The sequence below is a fragment of the Canis aureus genome, chromosome 5 (assembly GCF_053574225.1).
Source record: "Canis aureus isolate CA01 chromosome 5, VMU_Caureus_v.1.0, whole genome shotgun sequence".
Taxonomy (NCBI): Eukaryota; Metazoa; Chordata; class Mammalia; order Carnivora; family Canidae; genus Canis; species Canis aureus.
This window is the reverse complement of record NC_135615.1, coordinates 36,591,291-36,614,522: the sequence shown is the minus strand read 5'-3', so window position 1 is coordinate 36,614,522 and position 23,232 is coordinate 36,591,291. Positions and strand designations below refer to the sequence as shown.

General features: G+C 43.7%; 2 protein-coding genes across 6 annotated transcripts; one reads left to right on the top strand and one right to left on the bottom strand.

Annotated features, from left to right (window-relative positions):
* Positions 1–273: 273 nt before the first annotated feature.
* Positions 274–7,947, bottom strand: HARS2 (histidyl-tRNA synthetase 2, mitochondrial). 4 transcript variants are annotated; one of them, XM_077897529.1, is made up of 15 exons: positions 7,821–7,947; positions 7,578–7,728; positions 6,310–6,384; positions 5,752–5,871; positions 5,536–5,631; positions 4,450–4,575; positions 4,235–4,342; positions 3,880–3,978; positions 3,498–3,591; positions 3,048–3,175; positions 2,714–2,953; positions 2,236–2,352; positions 1,885–2,031; positions 1,221–1,298; positions 274–989 (listed from the first exon to the last, which is right to left on the bottom strand). In XM_077897529.1, the coding sequence occupies exons 2-14, from the start codon at positions 7,686–7,688 to the stop codon at positions 1,239–1,241; spliced, it is 1,521 nt and encodes a 506-aa protein (XP_077753655.1). In that variant the 5' UTR covers positions 7,689–7,728; positions 7,821–7,947; the 3' UTR covers positions 274–989; positions 1,221–1,238. The 4 variants fall into 4 exon arrangements, with proteins under 4 accessions (XP_077753655.1, XP_077753658.1, XP_077753656.1 ...); XM_077897532.1 differs by lacking the exon at positions 7,578–7,728 and having other exon boundaries at positions 7,821–7,843; XM_077897530.1 differs by lacking the exon at positions 3,880–3,978 and having other exon boundaries at positions 7,578–7,896.
* HARS1 (histidyl-tRNA synthetase 1) lies at positions 7,934–23,123 on the top strand. 2 transcript variants are annotated; one of them, XM_077897527.1, is made up of 13 exons: positions 7,934–8,106; positions 8,380–8,469; positions 15,002–15,121; positions 17,472–17,567; positions 18,413–18,538; positions 19,219–19,326; positions 19,476–19,574; positions 19,803–19,896; positions 20,106–20,233; positions 20,327–20,569; positions 21,956–22,072; positions 22,247–22,397; positions 22,708–23,123. In XM_077897527.1, exons 1-13 carry the CDS (start codon positions 8,017–8,019, stop codon positions 22,782–22,784), a joined length of 1,539 nt encoding a protein of 512 aa, XP_077753653.1. In that variant the 5' UTR covers positions 7,934–8,016; the 3' UTR covers positions 22,785–23,123. The 2 variants fall into 2 exon arrangements, with proteins under 2 accessions (XP_077753653.1, XP_077753654.1); XM_077897528.1 differs by having other exon boundaries at positions 7,935–8,106; positions 22,247–22,393.
* The last annotated feature ends 109 nt before the right edge of the window (positions 23,124–23,232 follow it).

Sequence of the window (23,232 nt, the reverse complement as noted above, 5' to 3'; positions counted from 1 at the left end):
ATCAACATGATGGGACTTGGAAAGGCCAGTCATCAGCAACGCTGTAGGGTGAACTCTGGCATGCATCTCACTATGTTCATTTAGACGTGACTGTATTTCCAAGTTGATGGGGGGTGGAGTGGGGGCACTGGAAAACTGACTGTTTCCTTCACTGAATCCAGAAGCATCACCCCAGGGAGGTTGCTCCTAGTTCTCAGAATTGTGCAGTGTACACTTGAGGGTTTTCTATGGCCTATGCAAACCAATCTCTTGATAACAAATCACTCAAACTACTACATTTAGTATTTTATTTATTATCCAATCATTTCTAGAACAGCCACCTCCATAGGACAACATGGAACATAGTCGAGCAGTAATTCTGGCACAGGAAATGGTCTCCAAAATCTCAAAAGATTAGACCATCTTGTCAAGTCACCTATTAAATTCAACATTCAAAATTACTAAACAGACAGCCTCACTCTACTAACAGCAGTTGAGCTAGAGATGCCACAACCATGAGCACTCCTATGCCCTTAGGATAGCATCTCTGTCCTCAAAAGGAGAAGGCAGCCATTTGCCCCTTCCTTGCTATCTCCCAATACTCCCTGGACAAGCCAAGGGCAGGTTGTGGACAAATTTCCCAGAATCTGGTTCAGAAGCCACAATGGAAGGCCACGCATCTGACTTCTTATCTCAATGGTCCCAGCCTGGGGCAACCTTCCTAGAGCCTTGCTCAAAGCAACCATCTCAGCACCTGTTGGCAGCATTCCATGGCACTTCAAATCTGCCATCTGTCTCTGCAGTTAGAGCATGTCTCTTTCACATACCAGCCATCTGCACCCATGCAGAATAGCTGCTCACACTAGCCCAGGAGTCCTCAGGACCTCCTACAGCTTTGTACCCAGAAAGGATGGAGGAGGCAGAGGAACTTGTCACCCATCCTGGCCAGCAACTGCAAAGTCCATCAGGAACTCAGTCCTAGAAGAAACGTCTTCTAGAAAGAGCAGCAGGGATCCCTGGGTGGCGCAGCGGTTTGGCGCCTGCCTTTGGCCCAGGGCGCGATCCTGGACACCCGGGATCGAATCCCATGTCGGGCTCCCGGTGCATGGAGCCTGCTTCTCCCTCTGCCTGTGTCTCTGCGCCTCTCTCTCTCTCTCTCTGTAACTATCATAAATAAATAAAAATTTAAAAAAAAAAAAAAAAAAAAAAAAAAAAAAAAAAAAAAATAGAAAGAGCAGCAGATGGCAAGCAGGCAAGGATCAAGACTCAGATAGTTTCTTCTGAATTTCAGCCACAAGATTTTCCCGTTTAATAGCCACCTGTAACACAAAAGAGAACCTTCATGTGACAAACTAGAAAGTGATTCTAGATTCCTAGTCACTGCTTTTCCAGATTCATTTTACCCTGTATCTGATCCCACTACTTTATGTAATCAGTAGGAAGAAGTGTGGGCTTCAAGATGAACTGAAGAATTACGCTTTCAAGACTAAAGAGATTCACATATCTGGGGCACCTGCCTGGCTGAATTGGTAGAGCATGTGACTCTTGACCTCGGGGTTGTGAGTTTGAGCCCCAAGCAGGGTGGAGAGATCACTTAAAAAATAAAATCTTGTGAGAGTGAGTGTGTGTGTGTGTGTGTGTGTGTGTGTGAGAGAGAGAGAGAGAGAGAGAGAGTCAAACAACTGATCTATGTTTATTTCATTGGATTGGTCTCAAAATACCCATTAAGATTTCATTTGTCCTTCTGCCCTCCTAGCTAATATTCACTGGCTAAAGGGTTGCCTGAATGGGTCTTCATTCATCTCTACCACTATTAACCCTGGAGATATTTCCTCAACCATAAGATACATATTTCTTAAAAGAATCTAAGAAAGGTAGAAACACTTGGTTCTATTTCCCACTCACCTCCTCCCTGCTGGCCACTGAACGAAGCTTGATTACCCCTTCTTTCAGTTCTTGCTCACCAATAATGACCACCAGTGGAATGCCCATGTGCTCACAGTAATGCAGCTGAGTTAGTAGTTTAGGGTTGTTCTTATACAGCAGCTCTGCCTGAAAAGGGTGAAGAGAGAGTAAGGGCTTAGAAGCGACCACATTACTCAAGCATTTCCAAAGAAATGAGGAACTAGCCCTCCTACTAGAAGACACTCTAGTAAACGCCAGAAAAGTCTTGAGTTCCATCTTAGGCATAAGGTAGAAATGGCCACCTGAATGGCCATATATACCTCAATGACTTGGACACCAGTTCTACCATACCTTGATCCCAGCATCCCAAAGCTCTGAAATTAGCTTCAACCGTTCATGAAGAAAGTTCTTCTGTGGTGTAGCCACAAACACTTGGGTCTCTGTGGTCCGTATCTTCAGACCAGCAGTCTGATTAAAGAGAGAAAGGAAAGCAAAACTAATAAAAAACTCCTGTGTATCACTACTTAAAAAAAAAAAAAGACAAAAGGATCATCAGAAAAACAGTCTAACTGTATATCCACAAACATGAGTCTTTATTTTTTTTTTAAGATTTTATTTATTTATTCATAGAGACACAGAGAGAAAGAGAGGCAGACATACAGGCAGAGGGAGAAGCAGGCTCCATGCAGGGAGCCCGATGTGGGACTCAATCCCGGGTCTCCAGGATCACGCCCCAGGCTGCAGACGGCACTAAATCGCTGCGCCACTGGGGCTGCCCAAACATGAGTCTTTAGTCTCCAGCCCAAATGCACCCCTACCTAGGACCTACCTTCATCCTCTCTTCCAAAATGGCAAAGATTCGCTCCACCCCAATACTGAGTCCCACACATGGCACCGTGTGGCCCTTGGGGTCAAACACGCCCACCAGCCCATCGTAGCGTCCACCAGCAGCCACACTGCCCACATTGAGGCACTCCTCAGCCTGAGCTGGGGTCTGTAGTAGCACTGCTTCATAGATCACTCCAGTATAGTAGTCCAGGCCCCGAGCTAGGCTTAAGTCAAAAGAGATCTGTGGGAATAAGACCACAGTAAGTCCCCAAAAAAGACTTAGGACCCTGAGATCCCCAAAGTTCAGCAGGAAGTCCATTCTCAACTCAGCTTACCTTCTCAGCAATTCCAAATAAAGTCAGGTATTCAAATAGTAACCTCAAGTCCCCCAAACCCTCTAAGGCCTGCTTGTTCTGGGATAGTCTAGAATCCTGGAACATTTCCTCTACCAGGGATACCCCACCTGTGGAGACATATGGGAGAAATAAGGTCTGTGCTATTCAATGAGGTGTTTTATCCAAATTTATACCTCATGTGCTCCAACGAATCCTCATTTTCTTATTTATAAAAAAAAAATCCTGATCTCTAATGACTAGACTCCTCTTCTGCCTTTGCCATCTGATGACATAAAGCGGTCATTACACTAAGTGAAAGGGAAATTAAATTCAGGCCAGGCTCTGGCACTTAGCATATCTTCGGAAAGGTGCTGTTTCAGAGATAGAAGTTGTATACACATCCCCTTTACTCCAGTTCTATCACATAGCTCTGAAAACGCTGGTTCTTACCATGACGTTGGACATAGTCACCAATTCTATCAGCCACTTCAGGAGCCAGGCCTTTCTTTGCCACCATCTCATGTCTCACATCTTTCCAAGGTATCTGTGCAAACACCCAAACATTAACCCAGTTCCAAGATCCTTCTTCATCTAACTGGAAAGGTCACAAATAGCTAACACTACATGCAGCAAAGTCAGAGGCAGCTTAGGAAATGCAGGCATAGTCAATACACTGCACAATAAACACAGGTCTTGCTTCAGAAGGTCTTCTTATCTTCCCCAGTAAAAGCTCACTTCCAGTCACCATCTCCTTATTTTCCTCTAGGGGTAAAGATTTGAGGGCAGGGTACAGACTTTAATATGGTCTACTGAAGTATGTGTTTTTAGTTACCTTGTCTAATTTGTCTATAGAGGAGCAGATGGCATGGAACTTGCTTTGAGGAACAGCACAGACAGCCAATATCCCATCCAAAATCCGCCGATCATTGACCTGTGAACTCAGTGGAAATAACCCAAGTGCCTTGTCAATGCCTTTCCCTCAAAACAATGGCAGTCCCTATTAGCCTGTCTCATAAAAGGTGCAGAAAGAAAATTCCATAGGGTGACTATATAGATATAGATAAAAGACAACAGCTCTACTGAGAAAGTCCCAGATCTATAGGCTTAAAGGCTGGGGTCACTGATGTTCTGGGACAGCATCAGGCCAAATCCAGACTTCTCCACTCGGTCCTCAGTCCTGGTCTCACCTTAATGAGAAAGTCCCCCAGCTGCAAACCACTTAGGACTTCACACATGATCTTCAAACACTCTGCATCAGGGATCATAGGGTCAAACTGACCAGCAATGTCAAAATCCTACAGCAAATCAGAAAAAGGGGGGAAAAAATCTTCACTGAGCAGCCAGTTCCTAGGTAGTAGCCCCTCAAACTATCAAACCCTGCTGCCTCCATCAGGTCACTTACACACTGGCAGAATTCCCTGTAGCGGCCTTGGACTATGGTTGGGCTCTCTCGTCGCCATACCTTTCCAACTTGGTAGCGTTTCATCCTTTTCACTTTATTCATGGCGAGATAACGTGCAAAAGGGACCTCACATAAACAGGTTAAGGAGAAAGTTTACTGCATCCAAAGCTTAGGCCCACTGTACAGACATTTGGAGGACTGGGCCATTACCAATTGGATCTCTTCCACTAGGATGAAAACAAGAACCTTCTCTGTCTTGTTTCCCACTATCCCCAAGGTCTAGCAGTACTTGACATTCAATATAAAGGAATGAAGGAATCCCACCAAGCGAAAGTGCAAGTTCAATAAAAGAACAAGGGAAGCTGGCCTGCTATCTATTGAAAGAGAAATGACCCAAGAACTCCAAGTATGGGTTGTTCCCTTCCCATTCAGATCAATTCTCAACCATTTCAAAATGGTCAAGTTTGAGAACCTAGATTTGCCTGTAACTTCTATGTCAATGTTTCTTTATTTTTTTTAATGTCCTTGTTTCTTAAGTATAGGCTAAGAACCACCTGTCTCTTCATGACCCCAGGTGCCTGTTTAAAATGCAGATTGCTGGGATCTCTGGGTAGCGCAGCGGTTTGGCGCCTGCCTTTGGCTCAGGGCGCGATCCTGGAGACCCGGGATCGAATCCCACGTCGGGCTCCCGGTGCATGGAGCCTGCTTCTCCCTCTGCCTATGTCTCTGCCTCTCTCTCTCTCTCTCTCTGTGTGTGACTATCATAAATAAATAAAAAAATATATATTTAAAAAAATAAAATGCAGATTGCTGAATCCCACATCAGGTACAGAATTAATATCTGGGGCTAGGCACCAGATACCTGGTATTTCTATAATCTTCCCCAAGGGAGTCTGATACACAGTAAAGTTAAGTGACAGTGATCTGGGCCAGGCTCTGCTGGTAGAATTGCCTTCTGGGAGGAACTGGAAGTAAAGGCTGCTGCAAAAAGACCTATAGGATTCCAGATGCACAGTTGTCCCTTTTGTCAAAGAAACTCCCCTGGGTTTGGAAAGAGAGGTCAGTCTCTAACACTCAGAAAGATACAGTAAGATCATAGCGCAGGGACAGTAGCTCTCCACCCTGATCCTTCAGATCATAGATTAGTCCAGAGTCTTCTCCATATTTCTCAGTGAGCATTTCCTGCAGGAATCAAACAAAACCCACCAAAGTTCAAAGGAGGACTCCAGAACACAGACTAAAAGCTCTTCAGGAAACTAAAGGCAGATAAAGAAATGGAGTTCCAGCACTCTCTCCTCTTACCTTAAGCTCAAATGCTGGAGTATCTAGCCTCTTTGCTCCATGACGTTTAAAGCAGTCAATAACCATATCAAGAATTTTCTCCCTCACAACCATCTGCTGGGGACTAAGATCTCTGGTGCCCTGGAAACCAAAAGCAGCCATACTGAAAACACAGACAAAAAAACAAATCCATTTAAGACAAAGGGTTAAAAAGCCATACTAGGGATGCCTGGGTGGCTCAGCGGTTGAGCGTCTGCCCTTGGCTCAGGGCATGATCCCAGAGTCCCGGGATCAAGTCCCACATCCGGCTTCCTGCATAGGGCCTGCTTCTCCCTCTACCTGTGTCTCTGCCTCTCTTTGTGTCTCTCATGAATAAATAAATAAAATCTTAAAAAAAAAATCTATACAAGAAAATCTGAAGTTAAAATCCCTTTGAGTTCAGATGACTGAGCCCAATCAGTACCTCAAGCATAATGAAATTACTCTAAAAAGACATTAAAAGGGGTTAGGAAAAGACAAGCGGAGCAGAAGGCAATCCTCAAGGCATCTAATAGGATACGGTGAGGCAAAAGGCATTACCTTTGGGGTCTTGATAACAAAATTTGATTTTTCTTGATGTGGTTTCAGTTGGGATATTAACACAGCCTCTGAAACCTGGCAGGAAAAGGAATGTGAGATGTGAGCCACAAGACTGGTCAGGCCTAGGACAGACACCTTTGCAGGTGACCTGCAAAGACATCTGGCCCTGAGCAACACACAGCCTGACTACTGTTTTATCTATTTCAATCTCAGCCTCCTTCCAAAATATACACTGTATTTGCACTATATATGTAATACACATAAGGTCAGGTCTTTATCATATTCGGAGTTTTTAATGTCTGGAAAAGCACCTGAGAACAATGAAGGCACAGGACAACCCACCATTACTGCCACCAACCATCTAGGAGTAGGGATTAGTATGATCTCCAATTCTTAGTTCCTACTCAAAGAGCAATAAATGAATTTTTAATAAGGTAACAATCAATGGTCATTAGGCTTAGAGACATGGAAAAAGTAACCCGAGGACAGGAGAACCAGCCCAAAACATACAATACGCCTATGGAATGAACAAGAATGGATCGAACTAAATAAGTCGAACTAAAAAATCAGACTGGTAAGATGCTGTGACTGAAAATTAATAACAAAAGACCTGAGCCCTGTTGTTCATGATAGCACAAAGCATCTGCTAGGGTCTTTCCTAAAGTAAAACTGAATCGATAATTTTATTTATTAGCAGCAGGCTGTACGCCCTTTCACAAACATAGTGTGGTAGTTCCATATTTTGGCAATTCTCTCTTCCAAAGGATGGCAGTTTAAGTCCATATGCAATTCCAAAATCCAAAAATCTTTAAAAAACAGAAAGTGGTTTGTTTTGGGGTTTCTTTTTTTGGGGGGGGGCGCGGAGTTCACTTTAAGATAAATTCTAATGTGAATTCAGTCTACTTATGGTCTTCTGTTATTTCACTTAATGGGGATATTCATATACTTTGCTTAAGAATGTGTTTGACCCCCAAGAGGTTCCCATAAGGGATTGTGGGCCTGTATTAAAAATGCTCCCTTTACTATATATTTGTAGATAAGTCATTTAACCTTGCAGACTGTTTCCTCAACTGTAAAATGGAAATAATCCCAACCTCTCAAAATTGCTATGAGGATTAAATGGCTAAGTATCTAAAATACTTGGCTCAGTACCAGCAAACCACTCAAAAACAAAAACAAAAAACAACTGTACTACTGGAACGCAGGCCGAGAGTCCATACTTTCAGACCTGAATATCCTGCCCCGACAGACCACTCAGTCTGGCTCACCTGGCTATGAAAATGGACCTCCCCGATGCACACAAGACCGGACGGCCGCAGGAGCTGGCCAAACAGTGAAGCCCAGGCCCTCCGGTGCAGGAGTCCGAACGGGGGCATCATGTAACAGGAAGCCGCCTTTCCGAGACAAGAGCCAAAAGACCTGGGGACGAAGCAGGTCGGAACCCACCGCAGTAAGTGTGCAGAGCGCTGTAGAGGTTAGCCGTAGCACCAGCGAAAAGATCACTTCCTCACCTTCCAAAGCCTGAAGGCTGGCTCCGAACCTTTCAGGCACCGTCTCAGCTTCGGCACTTCCGGGAGCAGCCGGAAGTGTTTCGACGGGGGCCCTCTAGGCGTGCGGTTCAGTGACTCGATAGCCGGAAGTTATCCGAGCTGAGGCTGCGGCAACCACAGCGGGTCTAGACAGCCCTCAGCGCCAGTTGGCCGCAATATGGCAGAACGTGCAGCACTGGAGGAGCTAGTGCGACTTCAGGGAGAGCGCGTGCGGGGCCTCAAGCAGCAGAAGGCCAGCGCTGAGCAGGTGCGACCCAGGTGGCTGGGAGAGACCAAAATAGGACCGGGGGGGACATGGAACTAGGTGGTCTGCATAGAGGAAAGAGATGTAGGAAAAGGGACCCGGCGGATAGGAAGGAGCAGGGCCAGGATGGGGAGGTGTCCCGGGTAGAACCCGACAGAAGCACAACTGAGGGGAGAGATCTGCCCAGATTCTGATGAGGGAGGGATACTGAATGAATGGCGGAGGAGGGAAGGGAGTGGCAGACGTGATCGCCCAGCACTTATTTTACTTCCACAGATCGAGGAGGAGGTAGCAAAACTACTGAAATTGAAGGCGCAGCTGGGCCCTGATGAAGGGAAACAGAAGTTTGTGCTCAAAACCCCCAAGGTAAATACAAATCCATTAAGGAGCTTCTGCGAAGGCCCCTAATTCCACTCCCAAACGTGGATGCCCCTGCTTCCCTGAACAGTTGTTCTGGGTGCTGGGCTGAATTGGAGTCCGAGTCGTTCTGGGATAGCAAAGTGATGGCAGAAACTAGACAAACTGGGTGCTTAGTAGTATGCCAGCTACACCTATTCTTTCTTTCATTCAGTAAATATTTTTTGAGTGTTTACTATATGCCTAGCACTGTAGGAATCAGTGAGTATACCATGGTGAACAGTACAGCCTGCCCTCATGGAGCTTACATTCTACTGAACGAAATGGATTCAGGACAAATAATCCCACTCTTGAATATGTGATTATAAATTGTGATAAATTATATAAAGAAATAACAAGAGATGCCTGAGTGGCTCGGTAATTGAACATCTGCCTTAGGCTCAGGGTGTGATCCCAGGGTACCAGGATGGAGTCCCCCATCCAGCTCCCTGAGAGGAACCTGCTTCCCCCTTTGCCTGCGTCTCTGCCTCTCTCTGTGTATCTCTCATGAATAAATAAATAAAAATCTTTAAAAATAAAAAAATAAAGAAATAACAAGAATTCTGAGATAAACAGGAAAGAACTAGAGAGTCTGAAAAAGCCTCGATGAAGAAGTAATGTACTAACTGACCCAACTGACTTAGGATGAATGGGAAGTAGCCAGGGGAGGAGTGTAAGGAAGATAGGTTCAGGTAGAGTATGGAAATCCTGAAGGAGAGAAGAATGCTTATAGTTTCCAGGAACTAGAAAAAGACCTGTATGAGTAGAACCAAATATAGAGGGAGAGTAGAGTGGAGTGGAGTGGAATGAAGTTGTAGATTACTAGTCCAGCCTCCAGGTTTTTAGTTTAGATATCATTCTTTGTAAGCTCTATAAACAGAACTATTTACTGTTTCATCTGGCTTCCCTAGGCACCTCATATATATCTCTATTATTGCATTTCTTGGTGACTTTTAGTTATTCACATGGTTTATTTACCCTGAGAGGCTGAGAGTAGGTATCTGGAACTGAATAAATATTCAATAAATGTATTGTGAAATTGGATTCCAAAGAAGAGGAGTCTTCCATGCATTGAGGTGTCGCCTTTTTAGGTTCATTCTTTGGGCTCCTAAATTCATTGGGCTATTCCCTTCTACACACAACTAATATTGGAGGTTAAAGAGACAATAAAATCACAAAACAGTGGTATCCATAGTTTTTTCAAACTATCTAGTGATAAGATTAATGGGGAATTTATGATAGATCAGGCTGGCCTCATTGTTGTAAACCCAACAATCAATCTTAACATCATTAAAAGTAGGGCAACCAGACATTATGTTTCACCTTATGTGATGCAATAAGAAGTACACAGCACCACCTATGAACTTTTCCTGCCAAGAAAAATTGAACCTGAATCTAATCAGGCCTTTTGACCTAACCATCAGTTTACCAAAAATATGGGAGATGGCGGAATGTATTAAGTGACACATTGGATATATTGTTAATGAAATCTAGAATATGAAAAGTTCTTTAAGACAAATAATTCAATTTCCTCAACAAATAAATGGCACTTAAAAAAAAAAAAAAAGGAAAGGAACCTGTCGTGGATTAAATAGATAAAGAGACAAATACAGTGAATGGGCTTCATTTAGAATCTAATTCAAGTGAGCCAACCATAAAAAAAATTTTATATATATATATATACATTTATTTTTTATTGGTGTTCAATTTGCCAACATATAGAATAACACCCAATGCTCATCCCATCAAGTGCCCCCTTCAGTGCCCGTCACCCAGTCACTCCCACCCCCCGCCCACCTCCCCTTCCACCCGCCCTAGTTCGTTTCCCAGAGTTAGGAATCTCTCATGTTCTGTCTCTCTTTCTGATATTTCCCACTCATTTTTTTTCCTTTATTCTTGAGGCAATTGGGGAAATTTAAACATGGCTTGGGTATTAGGTAATATGAATGGGTGGCTGTTTGTTTTGTTGTAATAAAGGTATTATAGTGTTTTGGCTTTTTTTAAACCTTGTGCATTAGAAAATCATACTGAAATATTTATGGACAAACTGATATGGTGTCTGGATTTACTTTAAAATACTCCAGAAAAAAAAGATGTTGGGCTTAGATAAAATAAAAATAACAGATGCTGATGGTTATTGAAGCTGGGTAATAGATGCATGGTGGTCTGTGATACTATTCCCTATATTGTGTGTTTGAAAATCTCTATACTATTTTATTTATTTTTTAAAGATTTATTTATTCATGAGCAGCAAAGACTGCTGAGAGAGAGAGGCAGAGACATAGGCAGAGGGAGAAGCAGGCTCCTTGCAGGGGGGTCCAATGTGGGACTCAATCCAGATCCCAGGATCACAACCTGAGCTAAAGGCAGGCGTGTAACCGCTAAGCCACCTAGGTGTCCCTCTATACTATTTTAAAAGAAAGATTATACTGGAGAATTAATATCCACTTTAGTTTGTTGAAACACATTTTTTTGATGTGTGATTTATATTAACAGAAAACTCAATATCGTGGGGACAGAACTCTCAAAAGGTTTTATAGTCAGAATTATTTTTATAATACTGAAACATTACTTGCCTTTGTGACCACACTTGCTATGAAGATTCAAAAGCACTGAAAAGTAGAACTGCTGATGTCTTAGCATGAAACATGACAGTGGCACTACATTGTACTAATAATAGACATCATGTTCTTCCATGCATTTGCAGAAAAAAAATACATATGTGTGTGTGAATGTGTGTGTAAGTTTTACTTAGGAATTTCCTTGATAAAACAATAAAAATTACTCATTTTATTGAAGGTCAACCTTTGACTACATTCTTTTTTAGTATTCCATGTGATGAAATTGGAAGTATACATAAAGCACTCCTGCTGCATTCCAAAGTAGGAAAAACTCTTGGGCCCTTGCATGAATTTAAGCTAACTAGCTACTTTCTTCACACAACACCTTTTTTTTATTTGAAAGAAAAACTGAAAGACAAATGTTGCTTTAAAGATTTGGTATTTGAGGGATCCCTGGGTGGCACAGCGGTTTAGCGCCTGCCTTTGGCCCAGGGCACGATCCTGGAGACCCGGGATCGAATGCCACGTTGGGCTCCCGGTGCATGGAGCCTGCTTCTCCCTCTGCCTGTGTCTCTGCCTCTCTCTCTCTCTGTGTGTGACTATCATAAATAAATAAAAATTAAAAAAAAAAAAAAGATTTGGTATTTGAGAGACATCTTGAGGAAAATGAATGAAGTGAGCTTTGTCACCTCAAGGAAAACTTCTGACAATATTTGTTACCAATGATAACATTCAAGCATTCAGGTGAAAGTAGGGATTTCAAGAAACTTGTGTCTTTCATCATGAGCTAGACAGCTCCCCAGTATAGTAGTTAGACTTTCCTGGCAATATCTGTGTTGATATTAACAAGTGTGTCTTCTGATATAATGAAGTGTGTAATATTTGGAAGATCTGCATAATTTATCAATGAACCATTATTTTTCACATGATCAATGTATAATGTTATAAAATCATGCATGGATAAAAGATTCATTCAAAGTCCAAGATGGAGTAATAGATGTTTTTTAAATTATGGTAAAATATATGTAACAAAAAATTTGCCATTTTAACCATTTTTAAATAGATTTCATTTATTTGCCAGAGAGACAACAGCATGTGCAAGAGAGTATGGCAGGGTAAGGTTGGATGAGCAGGGAGCCCGATGTGGAGCTCAGTCCTAGGACCCTGGGATCATACCTGGGCCTTAGGCAGATGCTTAACAGCCTGAGCCACCCAGGTGTCCCCTGCTTTTAAAAGATTTTACTTATTTATTCATAGAGCCATAGAGAGAGAGAGGCAGAGACACAGAGGGAGAAGCAGGCTCCCTGTGGGGAACCCAATGTGGGACTCAATCCCAGGACCCCAGTATCACGACCTGAGCCAAAGACAAATGCTCAACCACTGAGAGGTGTCCCCTTTTTAAACTATTTTTAAGTATACAGTTTGGTGGCATTAAGTGGTTTACATTGTTGTGCAACCATCACCCCAGCTCATCCCTAGAAGTTTTTTATCATACCAAACTGACATTCTGTACCTATTAAGAATAAGTCCCGGGCAGCACCCCCCCACCCCCCCACTTTCCACCCCCCCTCCACCCCCCACCACCACCCCACTCCGTGGCCCAGCGGTTTAGCGCCGCCTACAGCCCAGGGTGTGATCCGGGAGACCAGGGATCAAGTCCTACATCAGGCTCCATACATGGAGCCTGCTTCTCCCTCTGCCTGTGGTTCTGCCTTTCTCTCTCTCTGTCTCTCTCATGAATAAATAAATAAAATCTTTAAAAAAAAAGAAAAAGAAGTCTCCCCTCTACCCTCCCTCCCTCCAGCCCCCAGGGAACTACTGTTCTACTTTCTGTTTCTGTGAATTCTGGGTACCATATAAAAGTAAGAGATTTTATTTTTTTTATTTTTTATTGGTGTTCAATTTACCAACATACAGAATAACCCCCAGTGCCCGTCACCCATTCACTCCCACCCCCCGCCCTCCTCCCCTTCTACCACCCCTAGTTCGTTTCCCAGAGTTAGCAGTCTTTACGTTCTGTCTCCCTTTCTGATATTTCCCACACATTTCTTCTCCCTTCCCCTCTATTCCCTTTCACTATTATTTATATTCCCCACATGAATGAGAACATATAATATTTGTCCTTCTCCGACTGACTTACTTCACTCAGCAAGTAAGAGATTTCAATATAACAATGTGAAAAGTTTTCAGATTCCACATTGCAACCAATCATTAAAAAACTACCATTTGTTGGATTTGGGTGTCATTAAAGAAGAATATCTACAGTTAGCTGAAAAGTTTATTAAAATATTCCTTCTTGGGGCACCTGGGTGGCTCAGCGGCTGAACATCTGCCTTCGGCCCAGGGCGTGATCCTGGAGTCCCAGGATGAAGTCCCACCTCAGGCTCCCTGCATGGGGCCTGCTTCTCCCTCTGCCTATGTCTCTGCCTCTCTGTGTCTCTCATGAATAAATAAATAAAATATTAAAAAAAATATATTCCTGAAACGAACAAGGGGTGGTAGAAAGGGAGGTAGGTGGGGGGTGGGGGTGACTGGGTGACGGGCACTGAGGAAGGCACTTGATGGGATGAGCACTGGGTGTTATGCTATATGTTGGCAAATTGAACTCCAATAAAAAATAAATAAAAACAATATATTCCTTCTTTTACAATTACACACCTTTGTAAGGCTAGATTTTCTTTATTTAACTAGAACAACATCTCACAAACAACTGAATATACAAGGCATGTATAAGAATCCAGTTGTCTTCTTTCAGGCCAGACATTAAAGATTTGCAAAAATGTAAATCAGCACCACCCTTCTCACCAAATTTTTTTTGTTTTGGGAAATAACATTTTCCTAAAATGTTATTTATGTTAATGTGCATGGATTTACTATTTGTTAAGTGAATTAATAAATATTCTTAAATGTTCACAGTTTTAATTTCTAATACAATAAACATTGACAGGTATAATCCACTTTGGGGTCCCTAATAAATAAATAGTAAGGTTTTAAAGAGGTCCTGAGACTAAAGACTTGATAGGGTGTAAACACCCAGACCAGACAGTCTGATATGGAAGAACCTGCTGAGTGGCCTTAGGTAATGACTTAACCTCTCTATATCCTGTAATTCATCCATAAAAGGTATCTGCCCAGCCTCTGTCATAGAACTATTAGAAACAAATTAGAGGGGATCCCCGGGTGGCTCTGTGGTTTAGCGCCTGCCTTCGGCCCATGGCGTGATCCTGGAGTCCCGGGATCGAGTCCCACATCGGGCTCCCTGCGTGGAGCCTGCTTCTCTCTCTCTCTCTCTCTCTCTCATGAATAAGTAAATAAAATCTTAAAAAAAAAAAAAAAAGAAAAAACAAATTAGAGAATGAATAGTATTTATTAGAATTTTTTTTTAAGTTATGCTGGGGGAAATGTTAATTATAAAATTTGTAATTCAACTAGCTAAGCCAGTTTGAGTCAGTTATATACCTGTCATCAGGTAGGTATTTTCTGTTAGGCAGGGAAATGTTCTGGTATCACAGAAAAAGTTTTTCGAAGAACTTCTCAGAAGATACTGTTCTAGAAAGAAAGAGAGAGAGAGAGAGAGAGAGAGAGAGAAAGAAAGAAAGAAAGAAAAGAAGAAAGAAAGAAAGAAAGAAAGAAAGAAAGAAAGAAAGAAAGAAAGAAAGAAAAAGAAAACAGCATTCTAAGAATTCTAGAAAATAGAACCAAGCTATAAAGGGGATGGAATTTAGAAGGGTGAATGCAAATGGGTGTGATAATTACTAGGGAATTGTTCATGCTGGCTTTACAAATCTGTAGCCCAAAATCTGAGTTTGGGGCAGTATTTGCATTTGTCATCTTTGAGGTCATGCTTTTATATTTCTAGACCTTTTATATTTCTAGACCTTAATGTTCCCTGTTTGTTTTTAAATCTCATCCCTGGTTCTTTGGCTGATTTGGACTCCAAGGGTACAAGAGACTACAGTCCCCGGCAGATGGCCGTTCGAGAGAAGGTGTTTGATGTAATCATCAGCTGCTTCAAGCGTCATGGTGCAGAAGTAATTGATACACCTGTGTTCGAACTAAAGGTGAGGGATGACTGAGGGGGAAATTGCACGGTGGGAGAGTGGATATACAAACAACAAAGAAGATGACAAGAGAGTGAGAGGTGTCTCCCCTGTTGCGGACAAAGACCAGGATTTTTTCCGATGAGCAGGAAGACAGGCCTGGTTTTTATTCACCGTGATCACGGCTAGTGGCTTCCACGAGAGAGCCCTTCTTGTTATGTACTTGAGATGTTTTTAGATATATATGAACCATACATATAAAGGGTAAATAAGTAACCAGTCTCCTGTTGATGGACCCTGGGATGGTTTCTAGTTCTTTTTAAGATTTTTTTTATTTTAATTTTTTTAAGATTTTATTTATTTATTCATGAGAGATACAGAGAGGCAGAGACACAGGCAGAGGGAAAAGCAGGCTCCATGCAGGGAGCCCAATGTGGGACTCGATCCCAGGCCTCCGGGATCACGCCTCAAGCCAAAAGCAGATGCTCAACTGCTGAGTCACCCAGGTGTCCCATATTCTGGTCTTTTTTCTATTCCTGCACCATTCTAAATGTTTCTATCTCAGGGACTTTGTACTTGCTCTTCCCTTTTCTTAAACTCCCTTGCCCCTAGAATTTCAGATTAAATTAGAGATTAAGGATTTTAATTTCAGACTCCACTAAAATGCCATTTTTCAAATAGTCCTCTCCAACTGTCTTGTCCAAAGTATCCCTTGTTTATCACTTCGACCTGTTTTATTTCCATTAGAGAAATTATCACTAACTGAAATTATCTGTTAATTTGTTTCCTTGCATTGGTGTACTGCCTGTTCTCCCTCATACTGAAAGATCCATGAGGGCATAGACTACTATTGTTTTGTTCACTGATGTATATTTAGTGCTTAGAACAATGTCTGGTACTGGTGGGCATTCATTTACAGGGTAAGTTCATAGAAAATTGCTGGGTCAAAAGACTGTACTCATTTATGTTTACCAGTTATATTAGTTTGCTAGGGCTGTCATAACAAAGTACCAGGGACTGGGTGACTTAAACAACAAATGTAGTGTCAGGAGGCTAGAAGTCCAAGACAAAGTGTCAGCAGGCTGGTTCTTTCAGAGGGTCATGAAGGATCTGTTTCAGGCCTTGCTCTTTGGCTGTAGGTGGTGTCTTCCCCGTGTCTTCACATCATCTTCCTTCTGTCTGTGTCCAATTTTCCTCTTTTTATAAGGACTTCTGTTGGATTAGGGCCTACTCTAACGACATCATTTTAGCTTAAATGCCTTTTCAAGACCCTGTCTCCAAATATAGTCACATTCTGAGGTTACTGGGGGATAGGATTACAATATATGAATTTTAAAAGGGACACAATTCAGCCCATAACACCAACCAATGTATAAGTGTTTCTAATTCTACACACTGGGAATTTCCAGGCTTTTTAAACTTTCTGGTAAGTGAAATAATGTTATCACCTTATTGAAGATATCACATGGCAAGAGCTGCTATGTCAGTTTTGCCTTTTGACATTGTTCAACCTATAGGCATCATAAAAGTTTGTTGATCAAATAATCCACTCTTAGGAGGTAATCTTCAAAAATATATATTCCAAAGAAAAAACTATATACCAAAATATATTTATTGAAATGTTAAAGAACAGGGTGCCTGGGTGGCTCAGTCGGATAAGTGTCTGCCTTCAGTTCAGGTCATGATCCCAGGGTCCTCGGTTAGAGCCCTGCATCAGGCTCCCTGCTCATCAGAGACCCTGTTTCTCTCTCTGCCTACTGTTCCCCCTGCTTGTGCACACACGTGCTCTCTCCTTCTCTCTGACAAATAAATAAAATCTTAAAACAAATAAATGTTTTGGAAAAACCTAATCAGTTAACAGTTAATACCAGGAAGGAAGAAAATACAGAGTTGCTTCTCACTGAAGTATAATGCAGCTTTTAAAAATAATACTTCCAAAAAAATAAATAAAAATAATACTTCCATTGTGTCCCCAAATGGAAATTGGTATTTTCTTTTGATTATAATTAACACTTAATACATAAGCATTAGGATAGAGAGCAGCAGAAATACAGACAAGTTGAAATAGGCATGTTAGGATAGTGTTTTTGTTTTAAAACTTCCTTTTAGGTGCCTGGGTGGCTCAGTTGGATAGGCATCTGCCTTTGGCTCCAGATCCCAGAGTCCTGGGATCCAGCCCTGCATCGGGCTTCCTGCTTGGCGGGGAGCCTGCTTCTCCCTCTGTTCCTCCCCCTTGCTTGTGCACATGTTCACTCGCTCTCTCTCTCAAATAAATAAATAAAATCTAAAAATAATAAAAAAAAAAACCAACAACTTCCTTTTAAATTGTTATATTTATCATTGTGATCACATTTCTTTATATTTTCTCCAGGAAACACTGACTGGAAAGTATGGAGAAGACTCTAAGCTTATCTATGATCTGAAGGACCAGGGTGGAGAGCTATTGTCCCTTCGCTATGACCTCACTGTATCTTTCTAACTTGGGTTCTTGGTACTTTGGATCAATTAGTTCTTATTGGCCTGGGCTTTTTCTAGTCTCAGGTTTGGGGACAGCCAGACATGGGTGGGATTAAATATGATGCTTGTGGCAATTAGGGAACTTATTCCTTTAAACTAGGAATGAGGGATCCCTGGGTGGCGCAGCGGTTAGGCGCCTGCCTTTGGCCCAGGGCGCGATCCTGGAGACCCGGGATCGAATCCCACGTTGGGCTCCCGGTGCATGGAGCCTGCTTCTCCCTCTGCCTGTGTCTCTGCCTCTCTCTCTCTCTCTCTCTGTGTGACTATCATAAATAAATAAAAATTAAAAAAAAAATAAACTAGGAATGAGATTTTGGCTAAACAGAACATAGCCTTAAAAGTCTTCTGAATCCTGAGTGAGACTTTAACTTTATGTTAGGAACCAGTTCCAACTCAATAATCCCTTGGCTCCAGAATATCTCTCCCCTGCCCTGTCCAGTGGACAGAGCTCTCCTTCCTTTATCTCCAAGCTATGTCAGAGAATCATCTCCTCAGAAATCCTACATGAAGACCTTTTTCTGCTCTCTGACCCATCTCCCTGGCTCCCGGCTTTGCTCAGCATAGCCCAGGAGAGACACTAACCAAAAAGAAAGGAACCTTAATCTTTTTTGAGACTTCTGCTGCCCCTTGTGGTCACAAAGTTGATTCTTCCTGATGTTCAGAAATGCTCCTAATCTCACAGGTTGTGGTTTTACTCACACACACAGAGAGGTTAGACCACAGCTTCTGGTGGTGGTGGTGATAATCAACTGCCAGACTGTGTGAGGAGGAGGCTTTCTCCTTAACTGTTACCAGGTTCCTTTTGCTCGATATTTGGCAATGAATAAACTGACCAACATTAAACGCTACCACATAGCCAAAGTATATCGGCGCGATAACCCAGCCATGACCCGAGGCCGGTATCGGGAATTCTATCAGTGTGTGAGTATGTGGGGCATGACGGGGAACATAGCCCTCCATCAACTTAGTAGAATCTACTGAGTACTCATGGTGTTCTGAACAAACTGGATTCACCAAATCATGCTGTTACATTTCTTTAATATTTTCATGTAGAGGATAGGGATGATTCTCCCTATTTTACATACAAGTAAATGTGAGACTCAGCAAGATGAAGAGATCATAAGGATAAGAAAGCCAAAGTCAGAAGTGAACTCATAGTCCAGTGCTTTGTATTAAACCACAGTGATAGGATTACAGCAAAGGATGGAGAAATTGGATTTGAAGTATCAGATCATCCAGAGTGGTGGCAGAGCTTCTGAATAGAGAAAATGGCTAAGGACTAAAGCCATATATTTGCCCCCGTGGTGCTAGGAGGAAATAAGGGAAAGTAGATGAGTGAGATAATGAAGCAATGTAGACAGAAAGGAAACCTGGGTTGGTTAAGAAAAACCAGGAATGCTGGGCGTTTCCTCTGGGTGGGTGGTCAGACAGATAATGAAGAAGGTGGTGTATGCATGAGTGCAAACAGGTGTTTATAGGGAGAGAACAGAGCTCCCAGGACCAGCCCATCCCCCCCGTCTCCCTAGCCCCCCCCACCCCAGGCCTTCCCCTGCTTAAGTAGGTTAAAACCCTGAGAACTATAACTACCCATCTCCCTGCAGGACTTTGACATTGCCGGACAATTTGACCCCATGATCCCTGATGCAGAGTGCCTGGAGATCATGTGTGAGATCCTGAGATCCCTTCAGATAGGCGACTTCCTAGTCAAGGTCAGAGCTGAATGGGTCTGGAAGGGCAAAGCTGGGCCTAGCCTGTCATAAGAAAATATCCTTGTGCAGAGAGACCAATAGCGAAATGACAAGACCATTGACAGTCATATAAAGAGATTCCCTCCTCACTATGCCTTGGGTCCCTACAGGTAAATGATAGGCGCATCCTAGATGGGATGTTTGCCATCTGTGGTGTTCCTGATAGCAAGTTCCGTACCATCTGCTCCTCAGTGGACAAGTTGGACAAGGTAATGACCTAAACACTTCACTCTTCTCGTACATCCCACCTTCTCTGAGAAATGTAAAACAAGATCAGGAGAGAGGGAGGGGCCTGCCTCTGTGCTCACCAAAGGAAGATTGGCCCCAGAATATAGGTTGAAAGGAACTTCTCCCAAACTGCCCCCTCAGGAGGGCCCACACTTGCCCTGCAGTGGAGAAGCTTCCCAGGGGTCCCTTACTGGCATCTGTCTGCCTAGGTGTCCTGGGAGGAAGTAAAGAATGAGATGGTGGGAGAGAAGGGCCTCGCACCCGAGGTGGCTGACCACATTGGGGACTACGTCCAGCAGCATGGTGAGAAACAGATCCTGCCTCTCTCCAACAGCCATCTCACTGGCCTTAACTCTTAGGCCAACACTGTGTGTGTGTGTGTGTGTGTGTGTGTGTGTGTGTGTGTGTATGCAAGCATGTATACCTACATGTAGTCCAGGGAAAAAGGTAAAGAGAGCCTCTGCTTTTTTCCTTTTGTCACTCAGTCTGGCTCACAAATGATGTCTCCCCAGGTGGGATATCCCTAGTGGAACAGCTGCTCCAGGATCCTGAACTGTCCCAAAACAAACAGGCCTTGGAGGGCCTGGGAGACCTAAAACTACTGTTTGAATACTTGACCCTGTTTGGCATTGCTGACAAGGTGAGTCAGGTTGGGAGTGGACACTTTAGCTGAGGTGTGAGGTTTCAGATCCTTGATCCTTATCTGGTACTGACTATGATCTTGTCCCCATAGATCTCCTTCGACCTAAGCCTCGCTCGAGGGCTAGACTACTATACTGGGGTGATCTATGAGGCGGTGCTGCTACAAACCCCAGTGCAGGCAGGGGAAGAGCCCCTGGGTGTGGGCAGTGTGGCTGCTGGAGGACGCTATGATGGGCTGGTGGGCATGTTCGACCCTAAAGGACGCAAGGTGCCATGCGTGGGGCTCAGCATTGGGGTGGAGCGGATCTTTTCCATTGTGGAGCAGAGGCTAGAGGTAAGTCCTGGGGGCAGGCAGCTACTGGCATATGAGCTGTTTTCTTTGTTCTTCAAGGGGGCGAATGGTACTGTTTTGGGCAAGGAGCATCTTTGGAAAGAAATGGAGAAAAGATGGTTGCTGTGTTTAATGGACTTCTACTCCATTGTAGGCCAACTTGATGGATCTTGGATCCTTCATTCTCCCCAGAATCCTTTCCTCTGGGTCCCTACTTCCCTCAGCACTGTCGGAAGTCATGGGGTGGTATATCCAAAGACATCAATCTTCAGAATACAGAATGCTTAATATTTTACTACTGTGTGCTGGGCACTGTGCTTAGTGCTTTTCATGCATTATCTACTAAAATTCTTGCACAGCCCTCTGAGAGTAGCTACTTTTATTATCTGCATTTTCTAGCCAAGGGAACTGAAGCACTATAAGTCATAATTTGCCCAAGGTGGTGAAACCTTTTTTTGATATTTTATTTATTTGTTTGTTTGTTTATTATTTTGAGAGACAGAGCACAAGTAGGGGGAGAGGCAGAAAAAGAGGGAGAAGCAGGCTCCCTGACAAGTAGGGAGCCCGATGCAGGGCTTGATCCCAGGACCCTGGGATCATGACCTGGCTGAGCCACCTAGGTGCCCCAGCTGTGAAACTTTTAAGTACCAGGGTCAGAATGCAAATCCAGGCAGTCTAACTCCAAAGTCTTGCTCCTAACTCCTCTGATATCACCTCTAAGTGGTAAGCATGTGTTTTAGGCCTTGGGATTCTTCAGATGGCTATCTTGACTCTCTAGCCTCTAGAGGGAAGGCCCTCATGACCTCAAGCACTCCTTTGCTGCTGCTTTTAACTGGCTGGATGCATTTCATCCCCTGGGGAATGCTCTGGCAGTAATCTTCCCAGTGCTCCCATCCTTTTCTCTGGAGTGGAAATCATGTTTCCCAATTGAGGTCAGTGTTCCAGTAGGCATTGTATGTTGTTAAGAACTATGAAAATAGTTTACAAGAAAAAGACAATGGGCAGCAGCAGCAGCATTCTCTCTTTACCCCTATCCACCCATACCCTGGGTTGGGCCCTATGACTGAAGTATAAGAGGCACAGTCCCTTGACTGGGCTGATAGTATATGGGGACTGGGTGAGTTCACAGTATCATTTCTATGTGAATATTCTCATGGCCCCTTAAGGTACTAGAAGGAGACAAGTTTGAAGTTATGTACATAAACTACCTTGGCTCTTGCCCTTTGTTATCTTTTCTGGTAAGCTATACGTACAAGCCAGGCAGTTTGTTTCTTCTACCTTCTAGGAGCTACCTTATGCGCAGTTGATAGGTCAGAATCCTGACAACAGCCTGCTCGCTTGGCTGCTTGAAGGTAGCCCAGCTCGGACTCTTATTTGACCCTTCCCCAGGCTACGGAGGAGAAAGTACGGACCACAGAGACACAAGTGCTTGTGGCATCTGCACAGAAAAAGCTGCTGGAGGAGAGACTAAAGCTTGTCTCAGAGCTCTGGAATGCTGGGATCAAGGTAGAGGAGGCCAGTTCCAGGGTGGCAGTGAACTTGGGAGTGCTGGGCACAGCCTAAATAAAAGCTCATCCATAGCAGCTTCGTGGAGGAGAGCTAAGAGCACGTGGGCCCCAAGGAAGTTGTCCCTGAGAATGGTAGAAGCCAGCCTTCATCTTCTGCCCTGGTCCCCTGCAGGCAGAGCTGCTCTATAAGAAGAACCCTAAGTTGCTGAACCAGTTGCAATACTGTGAGGAGGCAGGCATCCCACTGGTGGCCATCATTGGTGAGCAGGAGCTCAAGGATGGGGTCATCAAGCTCCGATCAGTGGCCAGCAGGGAAGAGGTAGGTAGGTGGCTAGAGAGGCTGAGGGAAGGGGAATGTATGCCATTTGGGCAGGCCGTGCTCATTCAAGACCCAAGCAAAAGTCTGGAACTCATGTTAGTACCCACTCGGAAAAGACTAAAGGGTTATTAACCTGTTACTATTGTCATAGTAGGATAGGAGTCCCATCTGCAACCATACTTTGTGTCTCTGGCTCCTTTGCCTGCATTCCTGCTCCCAGCTGAGCCAAGCCTGGTGACTAGAGGAAGGAGTGGGCACTTGGGAGCAGTGGAGTCAGAGATGCTCATACCATCTTCTTTACCCATCCTGGCCAGGTGGACGTCCCAAGAGAAGACCTTGTGGAAGAAATCAAAAGGAGAACAAGCCAGCCCTTTTGCATCTGCTGAGTTGAGCAAACTATCAGGGGAAAGTGGGACTGGCACTATTTGTGGCTAAAACAAGACTCTGCATATGTACTTCGAACAGCTTTGCACACTTCTTTTCCAGCAGGAAGACCTCCACAGTAGTCAGAGATTTTTTATTATGAATACTTTATTGGTAATCACGGGCAAAAATGGCCAGGTATTACACCATTTTTCCATAAGAGATCCTGGGGGCTGAGTCTCTGCTCCAGGGATGGAGCCTAAGTTGGTCTCCCCTGCAGGACCCCTATGCAGAACCCTGACCAAATGGAGGGAATGCTCCCCACAACCAACCCTTAAAGGTCCAATAAAATGACTCAACCACTGGAGCTTGTGTGTCACTATGGCCTAGCCCTGCCTTCTCTGTGAGAGCTTGGGCCTCCTATTCCAACTACTTGAGCGGCGAAAACGGGGGGAAGGGGCGGGGAGGCTCTACAG